Source organism: Belonocnema kinseyi, chromosome 2, assembly GCF_010883055.1.
Source record: "Belonocnema kinseyi isolate 2016_QV_RU_SX_M_011 chromosome 2, B_treatae_v1, whole genome shotgun sequence".
NCBI lineage: Eukaryota > Metazoa > Arthropoda > Insecta > Hymenoptera > Cynipidae > Belonocnema > Belonocnema kinseyi.
The window spans coordinates 118,961,212-118,985,505 of NC_046658.1; the positions used below are offsets into that span (position 1 = coordinate 118,961,212).

Below are 24,294 nucleotides of genomic sequence, written 5' to 3' on the forward strand. Positions count from 1 at the left end.
GGCTCTAGAGGGTTCGTATTTTCGTGTACAACGTTACCGGCTGATGCCGATGGAATTGATAGTTGAAATTTTTTTTACATCTTTTATTATTAAGCTTTGTACATAAACGTAGTTTTCTTTCGGCTCTTGCATTTCTCAAAGTTTGAAACCGATATTTTATGTATAAAAAAAGTACGAACGTTCAAAAAATGTCGAGGTTCAGAAAAAAGATAAAATAATTTTCAGTGAAGTTCCTACCAAAATTCAGTACCTAAACGTAGTTTATTGTACTCTTAGGTTCAAAAAAACATTCAGTGAAATGATAAAGTGAGGTCGATAATATAGGTATTAATATAGGTACAGCTGTGTCACATGCCCTTAAGGGCATGTGATACTTACAGTTTCCTCGGCTTTTTTTCCACAAAAATGAAAATTTTTTAAAACTGAATTCAGAAATGCTATAAAATATCATAACGGATGTCCCCGGACTTTTTTTTTAGGGATAATAACAAAAAATTTATTGTGCTAAATAAAAATTTTATGCATATGCATTATTTTGAGGTTACGTCCTTTTTCATCTTTGCCTTTCCGACAATCTGGAAATTATTTATGAAATAAACTTTTTTGATTACCTGCAAACAAGGTTAGTTCCGGGAGATTAGTTACTATTTTTTTTTTATAAGTCCAAAGTTTTCGGCCAAAAATATTGTGTAGTTTGGAAGCAACGCTCCGTGAAAAAAAGTGTGTGGGGACGTCCGTCAGCATGTTCGCTATCATTTCCCAAATTCAAGGAAAATTCAAGGATTTTGAAAGAAGTCTTACAAAAGTCAGAGAATTGCTATCTGGTTCATAATATTTAATATTACATTAATCGCTGAAAATTAACCTTTTTTGGCAAAAAATTTAACTACTTGCCTGAAAGTTAAACCAGATTATTTTAAAAAAATTTGATGCACAAGATTCATAATTTTAGTTGAAAATGCATCTCTTTCATTGAGAATTCGTTTTTTTTCGTTATAAATTAATTTTGTAACTGAAAATTTTACTATTTCAGTTTACAGAATCATCATTTTATTTCAGTCGAAAATACATCTTTTTGATTGAAAGTTGGAATAATTTGTTGAAAATTTATCTTTTTAATTGAAACCTCAACCACTTTAGAAAAAGTTGAACCACATTACTAAAAATGTGTGTTGTTTCTTTGGTTTGTTTAAAATTAATTTTTTTGTAACTAAAAATTGAATTACTCTTTTTTAGATTGAAATTTTATTTCTTGGTCAAAAACGAATCTTCTTCGTTTGAAATTTCATTTTTATTAATTAAAAATGCAACCACTTTTTTGAAAATGCACGTATTTTGTACAGAGTTTTTATTGGGAACTCATCTTTTAACTTTAATTTTTAAACTAAAAACATGAACTCAACTATTTTGTTAAACATTCGTATTTTTTTCGAAAAATTCAACTGTTTTTTATTAAAAATTAAATTTTTTTTGGTTCAAAATCTAATATTACATTATTATCAGAAAATTCTTTCTGTTTTGTTAATAATTAAACTACTTAGCTGAAGATTGAACCACATCGTTGAAAAATGTATTTTTTTTGCTAATTTAACTATATGAATAAAAGTTGAACCACTTTGTTAAAACATTTATTTTTTGGTTGAAAGTTCATCTCTTTGGTAAAAGATTGAACTATTTTGTTGAAAATTCGTTTTTTTGTTGAAAATTAATTTTTTAACTAAAAATTTAACTTCCATTTGTAGTGGAAAATGTATCTTTTTACATAAATTAAAGGCCAAATTCGGTAGCCAACCATTATGGATAAAAATTCAAAGTGATCGCATTTGAAATATTTTTTGACAACTTTTTTCAAGATTCAACATTTCTCTGTACGAATATTCGTATTATTCAAAAAGACGAATAATTAATCCCAATGCATTTTTTTGATAAAACCAAAAATTACTAGATTGACAGTTTTACAGAATTCCAAAAAACAAACGAAAATGAACATTTTAAACCGTATAACGCACAATATGAAGAAAAGTAAAGAAAATGAAAAAGTTGCATTTTGAATACCCTACAAGGTTATCATAACAAATTTTTTAATTTGCTTTGAAAAATCGAAAATTACAATTTTGAAAGTATAAAAAATAATGAATAATCAAAAATTTCATGTTTGCATTCAACAATTTCACAGTATTCCAAAGATTTTCAATTTAAAAATTTTAAATAAAATGCAGATAAACTGAAAAAATTAGAATTTTTAACTTTTAGAAATCAATGAGTTCAAAGATTCAGACAAAAATGGTAAAATTGTAATCCACGTTATCATTTTCAATTATCTAAATCAAAGAATCAATGAACTTTACATTTTTTATATTATATTATTTCAAACAATTTCAAGCTAGAAACGTTAAAAATTGAAAAATTAATTTTTTTTTAAAAAGAATATTTCTTAAATTATAAGTTAAGTTATTTTCATTTTAAATAGAAACATACTTAAAAAGCTTCAACATTTTATTTCAAAATCTTGAATTTAAAATTAATTTTGAAATTTTTTAGAACTTCTAAATGTCTTTTGAAATGAATCGAATTTTCAATTTTTCTGAGAATCTAAAGAAAATGTTTTTATTTTTTTAAAGCCTTTCACAATTCTTAAAACGCGGCGCAATTTTTGTGTACAATCGGCACTAATCTAAGTTTTGTTTCAAGTTCAAAATTAATTTTGAAACTACAAAACTTCTAAATACCTCCTAAAACTACTCAAATTTGTCCTACAAATTATAAGTTTTTAATTATTATTTATACGTCAAAATTAAACAATTTAACTAACAAATTAAACATTTTTTAAATAGAACAATTAAAATTGTAACTTTAAGAGTTTAAAAGCTCTTAGAAATTCTTGACATTTAAAGCCTTCTATGAAAAACAATTCAGTTTAAAATTTTTTACTTTTAAATATTTGCTTTTAATTTACTGGCCTTAAATGGACAGTGAAATATTTCTTACTATTCAATAATAATTATTTTTCTCAATTAAAAAATTTTTTAATTGAATTGATTAAAATAAAATATTTTAGACTAAAGCAACATTATATAAAAAATACATGATTATGAATTTATTTTTAAAATGAAAATAATTTATAAATTTTATATGGTAAGTTTACATTTTTTAAATAACTAAGACTTTTGAATTGAAAACGTTTAATTTTTAACGTTACAATCTGGAAATTCTTAAATTTTGAACGGAGTTCGAATCGTTTTTTTTTTCAAATAAATTATTGTTCCCTTTTAATACTTCAAGCACAGAATGATTTGAAAGATAATTTAATAAAATATTTAAGTATTCAAGACTGCATACTAAAATTCTTTAGATTAGAAATGATAACTTAAAGTAAGACATTTTTTAAGGAAAATATTTTTGTACGCATTGTAAACTGAATGATGTCATAATTGAAATGGATAAAAATTCAACTTATTACTTAACAAACTGTTGAAATAAAACTTGGAGAGAATTTTTTTTCTAAAAATGTTGTAAAATTCACGGTCAAAAAATAAATTCACTGTCATTTCCCGGTTTTTCCCGTCCTCAAAAAATTACCGGTTTTTTAGATTTCCCGGTTCAGCGGCCACCCTGAATATATAAAAACTGGGATGTAGAACACGATGCGATAGAAAATTAAATTGAGAAAGTCTGTATCACTGAGGTTAGTGATAGAGTTCTGACCGAGAAATAAATTTTCTGAGAATTTATGAGGATCTCAGAATTTATTACAATATTAACAGAAAATTGCATTTTTTTGTTAACTTTTCGGTTGAAAATTCAACTCTTTTTTTTTAATGTTTGTCTTTTTTATTTTAAAGTTTATCTGCCTCGGCAGAAATTAAATAGTTTTTTTTATAAAAATGCAAGTGTTTGGTTAGACATTAAACTATTTTGTTAAAAAGTCATTTTTTTGTTGTTGCAAATTCTTTTTTATTGAAAATTTAATTATTTCGTAGAAAATTTACTTTTTGTTTAAAATTAAAATTTTGGCATTAAAAAATGCACTAACATACTTTTAAAAAAATTGTCGTTTTTTTATTAAAAATTTATCTTTTTTAGTACAAATTTCATCTTTCTTAGATAAAAATGCAACTTTTTGGGATAAAAATTCCATTTTTTTTTGTAAAAACTTATTTTTTGTTACAAAATTCATATTCCGATCTTGAAAAGTCAAATAAAATCTTTTTTTAATGAAAATTCAACATTAAAAAAAAATTTGTTTAATAAAATAAAAATTCATCTGTTATAAGAGAAATTTCGTCTTTTTATTTAAGTTCAACTATTTGGTTGAGTGTTCAACAATGTTGTTAAAAATGCATGCTTTTTGGTGGAAAAAATTTATCTTTTTTTATGGAAATTTAGTCTTTTTTGTAGAAACTTATCTTTTGTTACGAAATTCGTATTTTTACCTTGAAAAGTCAACTGGAATCTTTTTTGGGTGAAAATTCAAGCATTTTTTTTAAATATGTATTAAGAAAAAATTAATTTGTTTTAAGAGAAATATGATCTTTTTCTATTTAAAAATTTGAACTATTTGGTCGAGAACTCAAGAAAAATTTCAACAAAAACGGGAATTACTTTTTGAAATACAAATTTTTTTATCTCAACTGATAAATTTTCAGCATAAATGATGAATCTTCAACTGGAATAGTAGTTGAATTTTATGCAAAAAATATGAGTTTTAAACTAAAACAATGAATCTTTAACTGAAATAGTTGAATTTTCAACAACAAAAATTAATTTTGACTAGAAAAAGATCAATTGTCAACCAAAACTGAAATAATTATGTTTTAAGTTCAAAAATCAATTTTCAACCAACAAAAACGAATGTTGAACTAAAAAAGTTCATCATTTTATAATCAAAAATTGACTAAAAAAATTTTGAGTTAAAAAAATAATTTTTCAACCAAAGAGATGAATTTTTAACTAAAATTATGGAATATTCAACTGGAACAATGGTTACATTTTTAGTTCAAAAGAACAATAATTTTCAACAAAATAAAAAAAAAATTCAACAAAATACTCAAATTTACGGCAAAAATTCCTTTTTATAAAAAAAAAGTTTTCAATCAAACAGCTTATTTTTCAACAAAAATAATTCGTAATAAAAAAGTTTAACTTTAAGCCAAGTAATTTTATTTCCAACTTAAAAGATGAATTTTTGACTAAAATTATTATTATTTAATTAGAATACTTACATTTTTAACTAAAAAGAAGAATTTTTAAACATGGAGGATACATTTCAAAAGAGAATTTACAAACTTAACTGGAATCTTTTTTTGGATGAAAACTCAACTTTTTTTGTAATAAAAAATTCTTTTGCTTTACGATAAATTTCATATTTTTAAAATGAAAATTCAACTATTTGCTAGAGAATTCAACAATTTTGTTAAAAATTCGTCCTTTTTGGTTAAAAATTCGTCTTTTTGGATTGAAAATTCACATTTTTTCGTAGAAAATTATTTCTTGTCAAAAAATTTATAGTTTCATCGTGAAAACTGGAGTAAAATCTTATTCAACAGAAAATCCAACTATTTTAAAAAAAATTGATTTTTTGGTTTAAAACTTCATCTGTTATGGAAGAAATTAAATTTTTTGTATGAAAGTGCAACTTTTTGGTCAAAAATCGTTCTTCTTTGATTGACAATTCAACTAATTTGTTTGAAACATTGGGTTAAATCGCTTTGTTAAGAAATCACTTTTTCTTTGTTAAAGATTTATATTTTAATTCGAAAAGTTACCTCGTTGGATAAAAGTTTAATTCTCTTGTTATAAATTAATCTTTTTTCATTGAAAATTTAACTACTTGGGTAAATGTCACTTTTCCACTTTTTAATATAGATATTTTTTAGTTAAAAATTCGCGTTTTTGTTGTTAAAAATAATTTTTTAGATTGATATTTTCTTTTTTTGCGTAAAAATGTATCAGTTTCGTGGAAAATTAATTTTTTGTTGAACAGTGAACTTATTGTTTGAAAATTGAATTTTTATGAAGAAAATTTGACTTCTGGGTTGAAGGTTCAATAAGATAGATAAACTTTCACTTATTTTTTGAGTGAAAAATCTTTATTCATTGGAAATTCGTCTTTTTGGTTTAAAAATTCTTTTCTTAAAAGAGTTATCTTTTAAAGTAGGAAAAACTTTTTTTTTTGTTTGAAATAAACTAATACATTTGAAAAGTTTAAATTTGTCTATGAAACACTGCAATTCCTGAATATGTCTGAGCTAGAAAATAATTTATATTGAACCGCTGATATGACCTGAACAATAAAAATATTGTTAAAAATCATAAATTCTTAAATTCCCTTAAATTCTCCTAAATTCTGTCGTATTCTCGGTTATATAACCTTAATTTAAATTCTCGGGAATTTAAGAACTCTAGGAAATGAGTAAATTCAGTTTATGAACAAACGACAGATGTTCCAACAAAATGCTTGAGAAGACATTTTTTTTAATGAATTAGTTTTTTCTTTCAAACGAGACAAAGAAACTAGGTCTGTTTTAATACAATTGCATGTTATGAATCGTAATAATATACATTTGTGGAAATTATATACATTTTCAGGGACAAACTCAAGTGCGAAGCATGAGATACATGATGAGATTGTGTACGTTAAAGCCGAAGGAGCTTTAACGAAAGAGAATTCACAATCACCAGATTACTGTTGCCTATGCTTTGATATCTAGTTTTAAAAAGTCTGTCCACAAATACCGAGCGCGTAGTGCGAGGCAAATAAAGTATCGAGCGCGAAACGTAAGATAAATATAGTAACGAGCGCGAAGCGTCAGAAGCAACAGTCGCGCGCCCTGGGCGCGCCTAAACTTATGAGTGAAGCGAGCGCGCATTTTTTGTTGAGAATTAAACTTTGTAAGTTGAAAATGTAACTATTCAATTAAAGATGCAAATATTTGATTGAATATTTAATAATTTCTTTTCGGATGCAACTGCTTCTGGTTGACGTTTAACCCTTTTTAAATTATAAAAACTCAACGGAATCTTTCTTGGTTGAAAAGTCTTCTTGGTGAGTTAAAAAAAGAACAATTTGTTTAAAAGTTTAACAATTTTGTTGAAACTTTGATTATTTTATTGAAAATTTAACTATGTTGTTAAAATGCCATCCACTTTAGTCAAAAATTCAACTATTTTGTTAAAAATTTAATAGTGTTTTTGAAAATTCTAGTCTGATTGAACATAAAATTTGTCCTTTATAGAATATTCTACGTTTAAAATATTAATGGTTTCAATATTAATTTAATATTAATGGTTAGGTAAAATTAAAAATTCGTCAGAAAAAATCTGGGAAATGTCAGGAAATTTTGAAAATAAAGTTTTTTTGACCACCGTGATTAAAGTTTTATCTGAAATCTTAAGTAAAATATGTGTAAGAAGAATATTACAGTAAATATATTTTACCTGAAGTAGGATCTGCGTTTAGACTTGAACGAATAGTTCTTTGAACTTCGGAGGTCCGATTAATTGTCTGATTATACTTTCTTAAAGGATTCCACCAACGATCCTGAGGTGGAGGCATATCTTCGTCAGATTCAGAGTCCAGAACTGCTGATGATTCTGCAGCGATACTGAGACGCAGAGAAGGTCGAAGTGCTGTATTGTTTTTTTCCATACGTTTGTACCAAAAGGGATCTTCTAAAAATTTTAATCTTAAGTTACTACTCATATAATGAAATGTTCATATTAATCATTTTTACTCTTCTTTACTACTGAATGTATGATTGAATATTTTCTAAATAGATATAAACAATTATTTTCTAAATAACTTGAGCAAGTTTCAAAAATGAAGCATTTTTACTATTTTATTTATGTAACATTTTATTTTAATGATAATTACCAATCACGCGTTAATGTTGTTTTTAGATTTAGCGGGAAAATTAATTGTTCATATAAAATAAAAATTTCCTTTAACTATTTATTTCTTTAAAGATTTTTAACACTTAAATTCGAGCTATTCAAAACTATTAAAAAATTGGTTTATTTTACAAGAGATTACAAAATAGTATGAAACATTCGAGTAAGTTTAAAAGATATTTAAAACCTTTCGGAGACTGGGAAAAATAAAAAATATATTTGATAAACTTCCAGAAATCTTTTCAAATTTTTAAAATATTTTTATTCTCTTTAAAATTTTCAGAATTCCTGTATCTCTTCAACACAATTTCTCTTTAAATAAAAAAAATATATATTTTAATATTAAGAAGTCTTTTGGAATTTTCTTTAAAAAATAGTTTTTGAAAATTAAAAATAATTTCACATTTATCCAGGAATCTTAAACGAAAAAAAGATTCTTTTTTGTTCAAAATTTTCAAGAACTTACATTTTGTTTGAATCTTTCAAAAATTTTGTAGTTTTAATTATTTTTGAATATTTTCAAAACATTTCTAACTTGGAAATTGTAGGAAAACATTAAAAATGGCTTGAAACATTTTTTCTTAGAATTCATTTTTAAAAATAAAAAAATCATCAAATTTTCCCATGAATCTTAAAATTTTTTTTTATTCTCTTGAAACCTTTCAAAATTCTTACAAAGCTGCCTGTTTTTAAATCTTCAAAAATTGTGGCATATGAAAAATCCAAAAAATGAAATTCTCGCCACTGTTTTTGAATATTTTATTTTTCGGGAATTTTTTTTCGTGATTTTTCAATTATCCTTGAAAATCTACATTTTATTTTTAAAAAATTTTTAAATGCAAGATATAAATTATTGTCAAATTTTTTAAGAACTTCTAAACCTTCTAAATATCTTATCAAATAATTGGAATTGTTATTACATTTTTTTAATAGTCTGAAAACTAAAAAAAAACCTTAAATCTTCCGGGTTCTTTTCTGTGAATTTTTGGGGAAAAAAATTTATTTAGGTACCACAACCTAGGAGAAACAAATTGAAACTATTAAAAATTGAACTCACTTATTCAAAACTTTATTTATAATTGGCCATAAAAGCTTTCAGTTGAAAAAAAAAAACAATTTGATCTTAAATCAAATTATTTTTTGAGAATTGAGATAGATGCCAACGTAAAAAAAAACCTTTTTGTTTACTTTCATATTTTTAAATCAAAACAGTTTTAAGATCGGATTCTTTTAATTTTAATTTTGAACGGTATGGTGGTACATTTATTTTTTTTATTTCAGAAAAATGTATCTTCTCAATTTAAATTTTAAATCATAATTTTCTGATATAGTTTAAAATTCTAGAAATTTACAAACTTTGAAAAATTCAATTTAGTTTTCAATTCAAAATTCTAAAATTTCTATCGCTTTTGAATTCGAAATCATTTGAATTGACAACCTTTGAATTTTAAATTAATCAATATTGACCTCTTTTAATCAGAAATAATACAATTTTAGTTCCCTTGAATTGAAAATGAAATCGGTCAATTTTGAACGCTTTCAATTAGGAAACTGAGCTTCATTTTTTCAATTATGAGAGTTTTTCGTTTTTTCAATTTTAAACACCTTTAATTTCAAATTATCCAATTTTAAAATATTTATTTAGAAATGACCCAAGTTCAATTCCTTTTTACTCCATTAGAAATATCATTTGTACTTTTTCAAATTTTACTTCATCTAATATTGTTTGATTTGGAAATTTTCAATTAAAAATTATTCGAAATATATATTCAGAATATTTATGTCTTATATCAAAAAATAAAATTCTTCCAGGTCTCTTTTTTATAAAAAATAATTAAATAATCGTTCGTGATACATGTAAAAGATGAGACATTTCATTTTTTATTGGTCAATAATTTCGAGAGAAAGCAGAACCATAAATAAGTTAATTTTTAATTTTTTGCAAACATAAGTGATGTTTGTGAATATTTTTAAATCTTTGAAATCATCGTTTGTGAAATATTTTGTGTTCATTTGAAATCACTGAAATTTTTCGAAATATTCTGAAATTTATGGAAACTTTATCATTTTTAAAATCTTTCAAGTCTTTTGAAAGTTTTAAAATCTTTATAAAATGGTCGAAACCGTTGGAAAATTGGTGTAAAATCTCTTAATTCTAGTGTATACGCCTTTATTGAATCTTTTGAATCTTTGTTATATTTAATTTGAAAAGATTTCAATTCGAATTATTAATTATGAATTTTGAGAAAATTTCAGAATAAAATCATTACTATTTAATAAAAAATATATCTTGACTGAGCGATGAAAAAGGAGTTTAAGTTCACATAAATTCGTGCAACGATTGAGAATATTGTCATATTAACTAACAATGGCTAAGATATATTCTTTAAATAAATTATTTCTCTTAAGTTTGAAGTTAATTGCCTTCGCGCCTTTGAGAAACATCACAAACTTATCCTAAACATTTATCACACTTGGCAGTTTACCTTTTCCAAAAACGTTTGAATCCTCTTCAAGCTCTCCGGGGCCACTACTTGATCTTCTCAAACGAGATTGACGCCTCACAGCACTAATTCTCCGTTTAGACATTGTTTTGCAGTAATAAAAGTAAAATTATTGTTGAATAAGACAAATTACGATTCACAACATAACCTTAAAATTGTAACGCTAAACCCGCTACACTGAACGATTCCAAGCTTCCTGGCTCACATTCTGAGAATAGTGACAAGTAAATTCAATAATTTTTCACAACATTTTCGTAATTTGTACTCATGATTAATAACTTTCTAATGTTTTACTCAAGGCTTTCGATTTTGTCAGCCAACACATTGGTCAGTCTTCGAATCTTTGTTTACGACTTTCGTAGACTTTCCTGCCTTTCCTGCTGTCCAGTGATACGTTGCGTTTCATGAAATAGACGTTAGGTGACGCTAGTGTTCCCGCGCGTTTATATTTAAGGGGTCACCCCGTATGACAGCCCGTTTGTTTACCTTTTTTTGGGAATTTTTTTTTATGAACGATAACAAGATACAACTTTGAACTTTTCACTATATATTCATTCACATTTGAACAGTAAATAGCACAAGTTTGAACCCAAAATCTTTATTATAATGCGTATGGCGCCACTCCGAAGACACCCATGTCAAAAAAAGTGTATCCATGATCGGCATGATTCCGGGCGAACGGCTTATTTGAAATTAAAAAACCAAACGGCATTTTCATCTGTAAAGGTGTGGCTATGGCCTGAACTAGGATATTTTTAAAATATTGAAAATTGAGTAATTGACCCGGTTTTGAACTTTTTTTCAAATCTCATGATTTTTTTCGATTATTTCCTTATGAAAAAAAAACGGTTTAGAATTTTGTAATTATCCTACACTTTAAAGTTTCATGTAATTTTACCACAAAGATCATAGGACATAAAAATACCAGTAATTACTTTGGGAAAATTATCAAAATTAGGTAGAAATAACACGTCAGTGTAAAGTCGCACACAGATGGTAAAAAGCAGTTGTGGAAGAATGGATTTTTACATTCGCCTTGTGAAATTACAGTGACGCTGTAAAACGCCGCATGTAAAAGATTGCGCATGCGCAGTGATCAGCCCGGGTATTTTGAATCGCTTAATGTATGTTTTAATTAAATCGAATCGTAAGAATAATAAGATATAAATAAAAGGAGTCATGTGTTTATTACACAGAAAAAATTAAACTTTTTTCTTGGTTTGCTGTTACAAAACAAATACGCATCAAACTTATAAGGTTATGATCAGTGGGCGAAATGGGCGCATCCTAATTTATATCAGCAGCTGTCGAAACAGCCGTAACCTTCAAAATTATTTTTTTTTTTGCAAGCAAGCTAAACATACGAACAAATTTATTTAAGTAAATCCTATTGCACTCCGCGTGTGAAATTACACTAATCGTTGGAAGCTACATTTGTCGTAAAACTACATTTTTATTTCAGTTACACTTTAGCGTAAAATTCATTAATTTATGGTAAAATTCCTTTAATAATGACTTTCAATTTACAAGAAATGTGTAATTTTGCCACAAGAATCATAGGAAAAAGTTATAGAATGAAATGTAATTTTCAGCAATATGCTGCACAAAATAATTCGCATAAAATTGGGTTTGTTCGCCACGCTTATTCTTAAATGCACAACTTGAATAAATAAAACTATTATTATAATAAATATTGATACTGTACACAAAATTTTTTCAAAACTTTTGGAATAATTTTTCTTCAGTCCAAAATATTCAAAGACTTCGTCCATCCTTTTTTAAGTTTTGAGTAAGTAGCTGCATCCTCTTGAAAAAATAACGGTTTGCTATATTTAGGTTTAATACACGGAGATCCTGAATTACTAAATGACCTATTATTATTTGAAATCAGAAAGCCAAACGGCATTTTCATCTGTGAAGCTGTGGCTATGGCCTGAACTAGGATATTTTCAAAATATTGAAAATTGAGTAATTGACCCGGCTTTGAACTTTTTTTTTTCAAAACCCCCTTAAAGAAAATCATGAGAAAATGCAATATTAAAAACTGAAAAAATGTCAGAAGTAAAACTAAGGGTTACAATTTACTCTTTTTTTCGATTATAACTTACCTTGAAACAAATTTGACGTACATGAATATTGAAGAACATGAATTAAATTTTTGTTAATTGTGCCGCATGCGCACAAATACTCGCAAGAATTTCTTTTTCTCCATGACTCCAACCCATGACAGTTGTGATTATTTTGTGAACTTTTGTTTGTCTTTATTTTGAAAGTTCCAAGAAAGAAAAAAATATTTGTTGAAAATCGCTCCTTTTGATTTAAGAATGATCTGTTTGTTTGAAATTCGTATTTTTAATCTGAAAATTCTATTACGTTCGTCTATATTATAGAAACCTTTTTAGCGTGAAACTTTAATAATTTGGTAGCCATTTTTTCTCTTTTGAATGAGAAATCTTTTCTGGTTAAAAATTTAACTCTATTGTTGAAAATCCATTATTCGATTTGAAATTTAATCTCTTTTTGTAGCAATTTGATATGTTTTTTATTAAAAATGCATCTGTTTGGTTAAAAATTAATTGGTTTCTGTTAGGTATTTAACTACTTTGTTGAAATAACAACCCTTTTTGTTGAATCAAAGTGAATTTATTTAAAATTAAAGTCCGTTTTGGTTGAAATACCAACTATAATATATTTTTGTTGAGAATTCGACGCTTATGATTGAAAATTCAAATTACTTGGTTGAATTTGGAAATACTTTGTCAAAAAAATAATTTTAGTATCTGAGGATCATATCTTCTTGGTGGTAAAATTAGTTTTTTTTTGTGTGCTGAAAAACGATTTTTTGACTCGAAAATTTGAGTAAATCATTTCTGGCATAAAAGTTATCGTTTTTAGTTGAAAATTCAACAATTAGTTAAAAATCAACCTTTTTTGAAAACTCATATTTTCGGGTTGAAAATTTCACCGAAAATTCGTCTTTTCGACTTGAAAGTTCAAATGTATTGTTTAAAATTCTATTATATTTGTGAAAATTGGTAAAAAAGGTTGAAAAAAACTTCCAGAATGAAAATTTAACTTTTTTGTTGAAAATTTGGCTTTTCGGTTTAAAAATTCATCTCATCTTTTAGCAATTTTATCTTTTTTGATAAGCAATGCTACTGCTTGGTTAAAACTTATCAATCTGTTGACGTTAAAGATTCAAGTATTTTTGGAAAATTCGCCCTTTTTTGTTTAATTAAAGAGTTTTGGTTGAAATATCAAATATTATATTTTTGTAGGGAATTCATCGTTTTTATTGGAAATTCAACTACTTGGTTGATTGTTGAAATACTTTGTGAAAATTTATTTTTTTATTATTTGAATATCAATCTTCTTCTTTGTAAAATTCGTTTTCTTTTTTTTAATCATTTTTTTTATTGTAAAATTCAACTATTCAATTTCTGGCTTAAATTTCATCGTTTTTCGTAGAAAATTCAACAGTTTGTTAAAAATCAAACTGTTTTTGAAAATTTATATTTTCGGGTTGAAAAATCCAAAGAAAATCCCTCTTTTTGGCTGATAAGTTCAACTGTTTTGTTTAAAATTCTCTAATTTTATTAGAAAATTCAACTGCTAGGTTGAAAATTTACTTCTTGGTTGAACATTTATATTTTTGAATTGAAAATTTAACTGTTTTCTGAATATTATACCTTTTTAGTTTAGGAATTCAACACTTGGGTTTAGAAAAAATGGTTGGATATAAATTAATTTGTTTTTGTTGAGGATTTAACTATTTTGTTGAAATACCACCCTTTTTGTGAAATGTAAGTCGTTTTTGGTTGAAATATCAATTATTATATTTTTCGTTGAGAATTCGACGGTTTTGATTGAAAATGCAAATTATTTGGTTGAATTTTGAAAGATTTTGTTGAAAAAAAAAGAATCAATTTCTTGTGTCGAAAATTTGAGTATTCCATTTCTGTCTTAAAAGTAATCGTTTTTAGTTGAAAATTGAACAATTAGTTAAAAATCAACCTTTTTTGAAAACTCATATTTTCGGATTGAAAATTTTTCTGAAAATTCGTCTTTTCGTTTTCAAAGTTCAAATGTATTGTTCACAATTCTATTATTTTCTGAAAAAATGCAACTGCTTGATTGAAAATTTAACTGTTGTCTAGAGATTTAACCTTTATTAGTTTGAAAATTCAACAATTTAGATGACATTTTTTTCCTTTGAATACAAAAGCTTTCTTAGTTGAACATTGAACTCTTTTGTTGAAAATCTGTCTTATCGGTTTTAAAATTCATCTCTTCTTGTAGAAATGTTATCTTTTTTTATTAATAGTGCTACTGCTTGGTTACAAATTATTAAACAGTTTTCGTTAAGGATTCAGGTATTTTTTTTAAATTCACCCTTTTTCTTTAATTTAACTGTTTTGGTTGAAATATCAACTACATATTAAATTTTTCGTGGAGAATTCGTCATTTTTTTTTTGAAAATTCAACTACTTAGGTGAAAATTAACTTCGTGGTTTAACATTTATATTCTTGAATTGAAAATTTAACTGTTTTCTGAATATTTTACCTTTTTAATTGATGAATTCAACAATTTAGAATTTAAGTGCTTTTGATTTAAAATTAAAGTCTGTTTTGGTTGAAATATCAACAATTATATTTTTCCTAGAGAATACGTTATTTTTCATTGGAAATTCAACTAATTAGTAGAATGTCGAACTCTCTTTTTAAAAATTAATATTATTAATTAAAAATCAATCTCCTTTGATTTATTTTCTTTTTTGTTAAAAATCAAGTTATTTAAAACACTAAAGTAAATGGTTAGTTGGGACAACTACAGTGAAACTCTTTAATCGGTGAGCACTCGGGCGCGAACAAACAAAAGAGGAGCGGGCTATAATGAGTTAGTCACCACCATTTTACTAGTTGCTACAGTAAGCATTAAATTGTGATAACAAACTGCTGTTTATTATCAAATCTGTTTCACTTTTTCTAGTGATTCGCAGGCTTAAAAAATATCTTAAGAAATGGTTTCTACGACCCCCCCCCCCCTAATGCAAGAGATAGGAAAATCGTTCACCCGCGCCCTCAGACTTTACGTATCATTTATGCACGGCTTCGTAGCGATTTGAAAATGCGATATTGGATCTTAAAGTTCATTCGATTGCGAGCATATGACCTTTAACGTGCCTTAAGAACTTAAAAAATCAACACGTAGTAAATTTTGTTCCTTAAATTAAGCTTATTCCCATTTTTAAATAAAGAAAAATTACGTATTTTTCGAATCGAATAACTTTTAAATCGAACATGTTTATTTTTCAAACATTAAGGGTATGTGACACAGTTAAATACCTGTATTACTGACCTCACTTTTTCAGTTCACTAAATGTTTTTTTGAACCTAAGAACTTTTTTTGTAAATAAAATATCGAGCTGAAACTTTGGAAAATGTATTAGAGTATAATAAAGTACGTTTAAGTATTGCATTTTGGTAGGAACTTCACTGAAAATTATTTCATTTTTTTTTTTTTTATGAACCTCGACATTTTTTGAACGTTCGAACTTTTTTATACATAAAATATCGGTCTCAAATTTTGAGAAATGCAAGAGCCGAAAGAAAACTACGTTTAAGTACAAATCTTAAAAATAAAAGATGTAAAAAAAAAATTTCAACTATCAAATTCATCGGCATCAGCCGGTAACGCTGTACACGAAAATACGAACCCTGACGGCCACTAGACGAGGCTCTAGAGAGTGCGTAATTTCGTGTACAACGTTACCGGCTGATGCCGATGGAATTGATAGTTGAAATTTTTTTACATCTTTTATTATTAAGCTATGTACTTAAACGTAGTTTTCTTTCGGCTCTTGCATTTCCCAAAGATTGAGACCGATATTTTATGTAGAATAAAAGTTCGAACGTTCAAAAAATGTCGAGGTTCAGAAAAAAGATTAAATAATTTTCAGTGATGTTCCTACCAAAATGCAGTACCTAAGCGTACTTTATTTTACTCTAATACATTTTCCAAAGCTTCAGCTCGATATTTTATTTACAAAAAAAGTTTTTAGGTTCAAAAAAACATTCAGTGAACTGAAAAAGTGAGGTCGGTAATATAGGCATTTAGCTGTGTCGCATGTCCTTAATGGCAAAATTATACAAATCTTTTTATATTCGTTTATATTCATATATTATAAGTCCTCACCTGTGTTGCATTCTGTCTTACACATTTTCTTGACACTAAATCGAAAATTTTATTTTAACAAGAGTTCTATCTCATCCAAATATTTAGCTGTTGTGAAAAATAAGTTATTCCATTTACAATAAAGAAATAAGTAACTGAATATTGTAATTAGTTTATAGTTTACATGCGACCAGGGATCCCCGATTGAGCCACCCTGGCGCTCCAACTATAAAGCCATAAAGCCTATATATTAATTTCTTATTAAATAACTTTGAAGTAAATAGCCAATTTTATTTCTTATTAACATTACTTGTAAATTTTTAAAAAACAATTAACACTGTCATCAAATTGTTCTTAAACATACATATCGAATTGCTGCACCACAATGAGACACGGATCAGTTACTTGACATGTGAGACGGGAAGTACAAAATGTGTGCTATTTCATTAGACTTAATCTGAAATATTAACTTACAATCTCTTAAAATATGAAGCAGAATAAAGATGCTTCTCGCTTCCAAATTTATGAGTATTGAAATTCTATAAGAACATCCTGTGAGTTTTATGCGAGTTCCCGTGTAAAAATGCATCGACTTGAGTTCGACTTGAGTTGGACTTGGTTATGTCTTGAGTTTGTCTCCAAGACATCATTGTCTGGCTGCGTCTCAAAACTGAGTCGAGACATAGGCCTTCGTTTTAATTTTATGGCAGAAAACGGCGTTTACTTGTCTCAAGTCGAGCCTTGTCTTGTCTAAGATGGTCGAACCTTTTTCGGCTCATAAATGAGATTGAAATTGACGGATGAAAAATGTGTAATTATTAAATTAGTCGATTTTAATTGAAAAATTCAGAATCTGTGGGTTTAAACAAGTATAACCCTTACCATTTTTTTTCAAAATTATAAAAATTGTAACTTTCTAGAATGATCTCCTAAGTCGTTAGAAATAAGTTAAAACAAACAAGATTTTCGGTATCATCGTCAAACAAGATTTTTTGTTTTTTTTAAACAACGCCAAACACGAAAAAAGGTTTAATGAAGGTTTGGGCTGCATAAAAAATCAAAAATGTTCTTTATAAAAGCATAAAAATTAACAAAATATTGGACAATATAAAAATGTGGCTTCCGTGAAATATACATTCTACGTTTTCAATATTTCTCGGGAAATCCCATTTTTGTAGCCACAAGGGCTTTTTTTCAATGTATTCAATTTTTGCCAAGAGATCTAAGACTGTAAGTGTATCTATGTGCATAACTTTAAATGGATCTGATTTTCATAATTTACAAAGTAAATATGTACGTAAAATTTTAAAACATTTTTGTAAATGATTATATATTCTGTAGATTTTTGGAAAGCGCTAAGGACCAACTACTTCTTTTTTATTTTTACCATACCTGTTGTGAATGAAAATAATCAAATAATTTATAATTTATAATCATTTCAAACTCTTCATATTTGAATAGAAATTTTTAATAGTTGAGTAATTTTAAGTAAAATTGAATTAATAAAAACTGAAAACGTTCGAGTTAAAAGATCTTTAAATTGAAATTCAAAAGAATACAATCTAAAATTGTTCAGTTTTGACTTGTAAACATTTTTGAAACTTGAAAAAAATCGGGAATTTGTATCTGAGATTTTATCGATCTGGCTTTTTAAAACAAAACTATAAACCGTGTTAACTTGGGTTTTTTCTAATACAAGTGGGCTCTGATTCCCTATATTTATTGACGGAGTTTCGTGGCATTCTGCAGGGCATTGCAAATTTTACGACATAAAAAGTGTTTTCGGAGGTTAAACAGTGTTTTTTGACGCTTGTGGAAGATTGTATTTTATTTTGTCCATCATCGTCTTCTATGATCAAGGTATATTTATCTTGTGCAAAAAAGGTGCTGGACATGAATGTGTTATTAAATTTTAATTTTCCGATGATTTTCATTTTTTTATACCAATATACAAAATTGACGCGTGGGGCTAAGTCGACACCGAGTACGCCGTCATGCTTACATGATGCAGACAAATATACAGTCATGCATACAGGCATACATAGACATACATCGAGACATATAACTGTTTAAAAATATTTTTTTCTGACCCAGAGAGTCTCAATAAGTGAAGATTTATTGAAAGCCGATAAAGTCCAATTTTACATAAAACTACACCAAACTCTCGCTTCCAGTCCAGTGTCGGGGGTGGCCTTTAAATAGCTTTGGACTGAATTCGGGGAAATCGAAACATAAACAGTCAGGGCCACCTGAACCATTTCCATTTTATATGAATGCTATTGCGCAATATACTTAACTGAGTACTCGCGCACTATGGTTCTGCCGAGACGACTGTCGCAACCGCTCTCGCCCTGCTCGCCTGAGAAACTGCGGGGGCCAGCAGTTCTAGTAAGGCTAAAATCGAGGGGTCTAAGCCAATGGTCGGCACGCTCTTGCTCAGGGCAGGGTAGCCTGCCTTGGCTGCCCTACGACCTACTTTCAGGGCAGTACCTGCAAGCTTGGCGAGACCAACCCCTTTCCGCAGGGGTCCATTGTTAGAAAATGGGAAAAAAATCGTAATTTTACAATCAGTGACCTAACAGTAATATATTTGGAATCTCCGTATTTTTCCGATTCCAAAGACATGTAATTTGTATATAAAGGTTGAAAAAATCAGAAGTATTTAGTATTAAATTGACTGTAAAGCTGATGTTTCCTGCTATTAAACTCCTTCAAATTTTTAACTTTTCTAGGCAAGTAATATATCGTTGGAATCGGAAAAAATCGTAGATGCTGATAATGCTATTTTCAAATCGCTAGTTAAAAAATTAAAAGTTTTAAAAGTTCCTTACCTTGACATGTCTATAGACAAATTACCCTTGCTGGAGTGAGTTCACTCATACTAAGGTACATAAATAGACCGAAAAGTTGTAGAAAAAATTAAGTCGGGTGGAGCCTGACTATACCTGAAAATTGAGCAAAAAGTTTGCCAACCACTGGTCTAAGCGACAGTTTGTTGTAATACTAATACCTCCTCATTATAGGATGAGAGTGTAAAAAAATTTTTTTGACAAGGTATTATATATTGTTGGATCGATAATTTAGTTGGCTATACTGATACACAATTTTTAAATGTGCCCTTTCCTTTCTTCAAACATTATATTCAAATGTCGACTTGTCACATGAGAGTGCCGTCTTAGCCCCACGATCTTTTGCTCGACAGATTTTCCATCTCTTCTTTTTTCTTATAATAATTGATAAACAAAACATCGTGCTGCAAAATCAAAAACAATATTTTTTATTCAACTTAATTTTGGTTCCAACAATACCTAATACGTTTTCAATTTTTTGTTTAAATTAAAAAAACGAAATGAAAAAAGAGCCGACGTAGCCTTACTCTTTCCTATATAAATAAAATAGGAAGATGCGAATAACATAATTATTAATAAATTATACCTATTGAAAAATGGGTTTTAAGGGTCAATTATTAATTTTCTGAAGTACTTTATACAGAATAATTTTATTTAGAAGATTATATATTATAATATACACTACATAAGATGTTAGTTAAAGATTGTTCTTATTGAAAACACCATAGGTTAGCTGTATGCAGCTTTACCACCACCTTCTTGATCCATCTTTATTAGTATAAGAAGATAAGTGACAACGGCCCCTAAGAACTAAACAAATTATTCTCTTATTTTCTTTAATTCACACATATTTATGAAAAATGAAAAATTGTAAATACTTACATTGTAAATGAAGTTCACTCCTAAAGTTCTAAATCCACATGTTGTAAATTTCAAAGGTCGTAGAGTTATTTGCTGATAAAATAGATCTATCTAGCATATCATAATTGGCATTAATATATTATTATTAAGTATTTTAAGAATCGATAACCTAAAAAATGTGCTTACCTCTCTTATTATTGTGTAGTTTTTCCTCAGTAGTTTCATATCCAAAAGAATCTCTTCAGTTTTATGTGTCTAAAGATTAAACACATTTGATTGAATTGTCTTTAAGTATACTCAATTTAATTATGCATTGCGGACACACACCTCATTACTGGTTAATAAGCAAACGATGTTATTGTGCAGAAGTTTTAATAAACAACTTGTGACATATACCAGTAGGTAGATTATCATTCCATATTTGAATTTGGTAGGAGGACTAAGATATATTGTTATAATATTAAAGAGACATACTGTTGTGACCATGAAAATCAACGTTATATGCAAAGTGAGATGCACTCCAAACATTTGGTTTACTTCTCGTGCTAATTTGCAAAGTTCCAAATGAATTTGTCTGAAAATATCAGAGATACACATAATATTTCAAGGTTCAATTATTATTATGGTTTTAAGGGATTATATAATCATATAATTGATTACGCACTTTAATAGCTCCATAACATGCTTAATTTTTTCAAAATTTGTGGAATTGAGATTAGTTCTGAATTGGAAATCCTTAATATCATAAATTTCATTCTTGTTAAAAAAGGGATGAATTGGATATTCACAAAATCCTTTGCGCAAAAGGTGGTTAATATTCATGAATCTTGCTCTAATACAGCTGCATATTAAAATTCATAAGTAAGTATCATTACAGTTTTTTTATTTCTTTGAATTAAATTACGTATTTAAAAAATACGACAAGATTTATTGCAAATATTCAACAGTACTTACCGAAGTGCAATTCCGAAAGTAAGGTCTACTAAAGTGCACGCAAACATTGGTAAACTGTTAATACTGCTGCACAAAATAATTTGCATAAAATTGGGTTTGTTCGCCACGCTTATTCTTAAATGCACAGCTTGAATAAACAATAAAACTATTATTATAATAAATATTGATACTATGCACAAAATTTCTTTAAAACTTTTGTAATAATTTTTCTTAAGACCCAAACATTCAAAGACTTCGTCCATCCTCTCTAAGTTTTGAGTAAATAGCTGCATCCTCTTGAAAAAATAACGGTTTGCTATATTTAGATTTAATACAAGGAAATCCTGAATTACTAAATGACGTATACTATATGACTACTGTTTTAGGGATATTTTTAAAAGTGATATATTTTTTACTGACTAAAAACGAATATAATTAAAATAAAGATATGATTATTGTAGAAGATATAAGCCATATTTAATGATTATCCAAAACCCACCTTTCGATAATACCAACCAATAATTATTGAAGATGAAGCAATACACATGTACGAATACCTCATCACAGTGTATAAGTTTGTGGCTAGATTGTGTTTTTGCTTTACTACACATGGCACATTTTCGTAATTAAGTGCAGCCACTGAGAAAAAACATACAATTAACAGGTTAAGAATGATAAATAATTTATGCCTTGAATTTCCTACTGGATAATCAACTAATCCCAATCCTAGTAGCCAGTTGATTACTAAAACTGGATACATTGATTCCCTAATGCTTTCGGGACGCCACTTCATATTCGATGCTTTTTTAAAATCTATTTGTAGACTAGTATTCACACCTCGTATTAAAGAATAGTTCTACTCTAGATTCTAATTGCGTTTTGTCATCATAATCATTTTGACATCATTCGAATTTCTGTGCGTGTTTATTACAAATATATCATCTTTTTATTATCTAATTACACGACATTTTAAATTCCTCAGGATGAAATAAATTATTTATGAGTGACTTAGATTTGTTTGTATTCAAATAATGCTGATCGCGTTGCGATATACAATATTATAGAATCCATATTTTCCTGACTACGCAGGAAACAGATCATCGATCTTTACAAGACATTCGGTACAATCTCAACTTTTTAGCAAATTTTATAAGAAGTTTAGTTGATTAACTTTTTTCTCTACATTTCAACAAACTTCCAATAATATCTACTGAATTCCTATTTTCCCATTAATATGCAGATTTTAACGGCAGCTAGGTGAAATGTACTGAAAATCAGTGGATTCAACTACAATTTTTTTGTAAAATTAATTGAAATAAGGTCATGTTGCCCATATTTACAGCGATCGTACTGTTTTTATGGATTTTTGTCATGCATGTACCTTACCGTTATAAAAAAATAAATATTCTTCATAGCAAACTAAATCCGTGTAGGAATCCAATCAGGGAACCAGCCGTGTCCCAGCCGGATAGCCCCGCTAAGCCGGGCGCTGGTCGGGGAATCCGGCCGGGATCCGGCTAAAAACGTCATGGTAAACTGGTCGGATCCCGGCTTTAATACCGGCTGGGATTCGGTCGGGTAATCCGGCCAAAAAGCGGTTAAGAAATGTTGCTTCAAGCGAGAAATTGGTAACTTTTTTTGTCTTTTAAAGCTCATCGTAAAGATTACGGTAAACCTTAAAAGTCAAATCAAGTGAACCATTTCTGGCAAGAAAATTGAAGTAGAATTTTATTCCCTGATGATAGAATCCCATAGCAATTTGGAAGCCACGTGGTGATTTAAGGTTAGGAAGGAAGAAAGTAAAAACTGTATACACAGGATTACATTTTAATTTAAAATAATAATTATTCGCGCACTAAGTGGGGGATTCAAACTAATTACTGAAAAAAGGTTGATTTTAACCACGAGTCTCGACTTTATTTGCGAACTTCGAAGAGACGACGCGACGTGAGTGCAAGTAGCATTCTCGTTCCAGGTGCGAAACTGAAAATTACTGAGTGTCTATGCAGACGACAGGCACAGCAGGCGCTATATATGGCGGTAAATTTGAAATTGCACAAGCTAAACATTGTATAAATAGAGAGAAGTTTATAAAAATTGTATCATTTCTGTCTTTGCACATAGCAGAATCGATAATATTTTAATTTTAAATTTTAAATTATTCGCAAAAATTTAATGTTTTTTTTTAAAGAATTTAAAAAGGCTCATTTTTGTTTCACTGATCTAATAAATCTTTAAATTATAATTTTCAAATAATAATTCATCTAGCATCCATAATTACGTCTTTGATAATATCACGGCTCTTAAAAAATGTGTAATTTCTACAAAAAATTAACCTGACCAGTGCCCAGCCGGCTCCCAACCATGGGATATAACCAGGGTTGGCCCGGCCAGTAACCGGCTGGCCACAGACTACGTGATTCGAGGAAAATGTAATCCGACCGGCTCCCGCCCGGTTCCTGTCCATGAAACCCAGCCAGGGGTAGCCCTGCCGGGATCAGACCAGAAACCTTGTTGTATTAGGGCCAACCGGGGAAATTTCTACACGGGTTAGTTTGATCTGCAACAGAATGACCTTAGCATCTAATTGTTTTTCGTCTGTGTATATTGATAAAGATTCTCGTATCAAGTGAATACCGCTGCAGCAAAAACGGTACCGTTAAATATATGGCTAATTAATAGATTGTCATAAATAAATAAATCTTGTAATTCTGATCGCCACTGGCGAAGTTAAGTATTTGCCTAGGCTTCAGCCTATGTAGCCTATATGAAAAGTCCGCCACTTTTTATGGCACTTACAATTAGTATAAGTTTTCATGAATCCTATATTAAAACTACTTATCCGATCAATGAAACACTCATTGACACGCAATTTTAGAAATACAATTATACTTATGATTGATTTTCTTGCTCCATAATTTAGTTAAAAATAATATAGTTTATAATAATTTAGTTAAAAATTTAGTTAAATGACTTATCTATTGTTACGAGGGTAGTTCAATAAGTCCTTAGAATGAAGTATAAAAACAATTTTTTTTGGGTAAATTTTTTTTTATTTTTCAACATAATCTCCTTGGAGCTC

At 28.1% G+C, this 24,294-nt stretch overlaps 2 protein-coding genes across 5 annotated transcripts in view; both read right to left on the reverse strand.

The window, feature by feature from the left end:
• Nucleotides 1-10,761, reverse strand: part of LOC117167788 (titin homolog) — a 14,380-nt gene extending 3,619 nt beyond the window's left edge. For 2 of the 4 annotated variants that reach the window (XM_033352972.1, XM_033352971.1), the window contains exons 1-2: nt 10,377-10,761; nt 7,438-7,671 (exon numbers count right to left, since the gene is read on the reverse strand). In XM_033352972.1, the coding sequence (XP_033208863.1) occupies nt 7,438-7,671; nt 10,377-10,479 (337 nt within the window). In that variant the 5' untranslated portion in view covers nt 10,480-10,761. The remainder of the gene's footprint in view (nt 1-7,437; nt 7,672-10,376) is intronic. The other 2 variants (XM_033352973.1, XM_033352975.1) reach the window with 2 other exon arrangements.
• Nucleotides 10,762-20,141: 9,380 nt separating this feature from the next.
• LOC117168168 overlaps nt 20,142-24,294 on the reverse strand; it is a 5,513-nt gene continuing 1,360 nt past the window's right edge. Inside the window, exons 2-8 of the mRNA XM_033353608.1 lie at nt 21,712-21,851; nt 21,234-21,508; nt 20,944-21,120; nt 20,607-20,853; nt 20,466-20,534; nt 20,301-20,390; nt 20,142-20,228 (exon numbers count right to left, since the gene is read on the reverse strand). Coding sequence (XP_033209499.1) covers nt 20,148-20,228; nt 20,301-20,390; nt 20,466-20,534; nt 20,607-20,853; nt 20,944-21,120; nt 21,234-21,508; nt 21,712-21,851 — 1,079 coding nt within the window. The 3' untranslated portion in view covers nt 20,142-20,147. The remainder of the gene's footprint in view (nt 20,229-20,300; nt 20,391-20,465; nt 20,535-20,606; nt 20,854-20,943; nt 21,121-21,233; nt 21,509-21,711; nt 21,852-24,294) is intronic.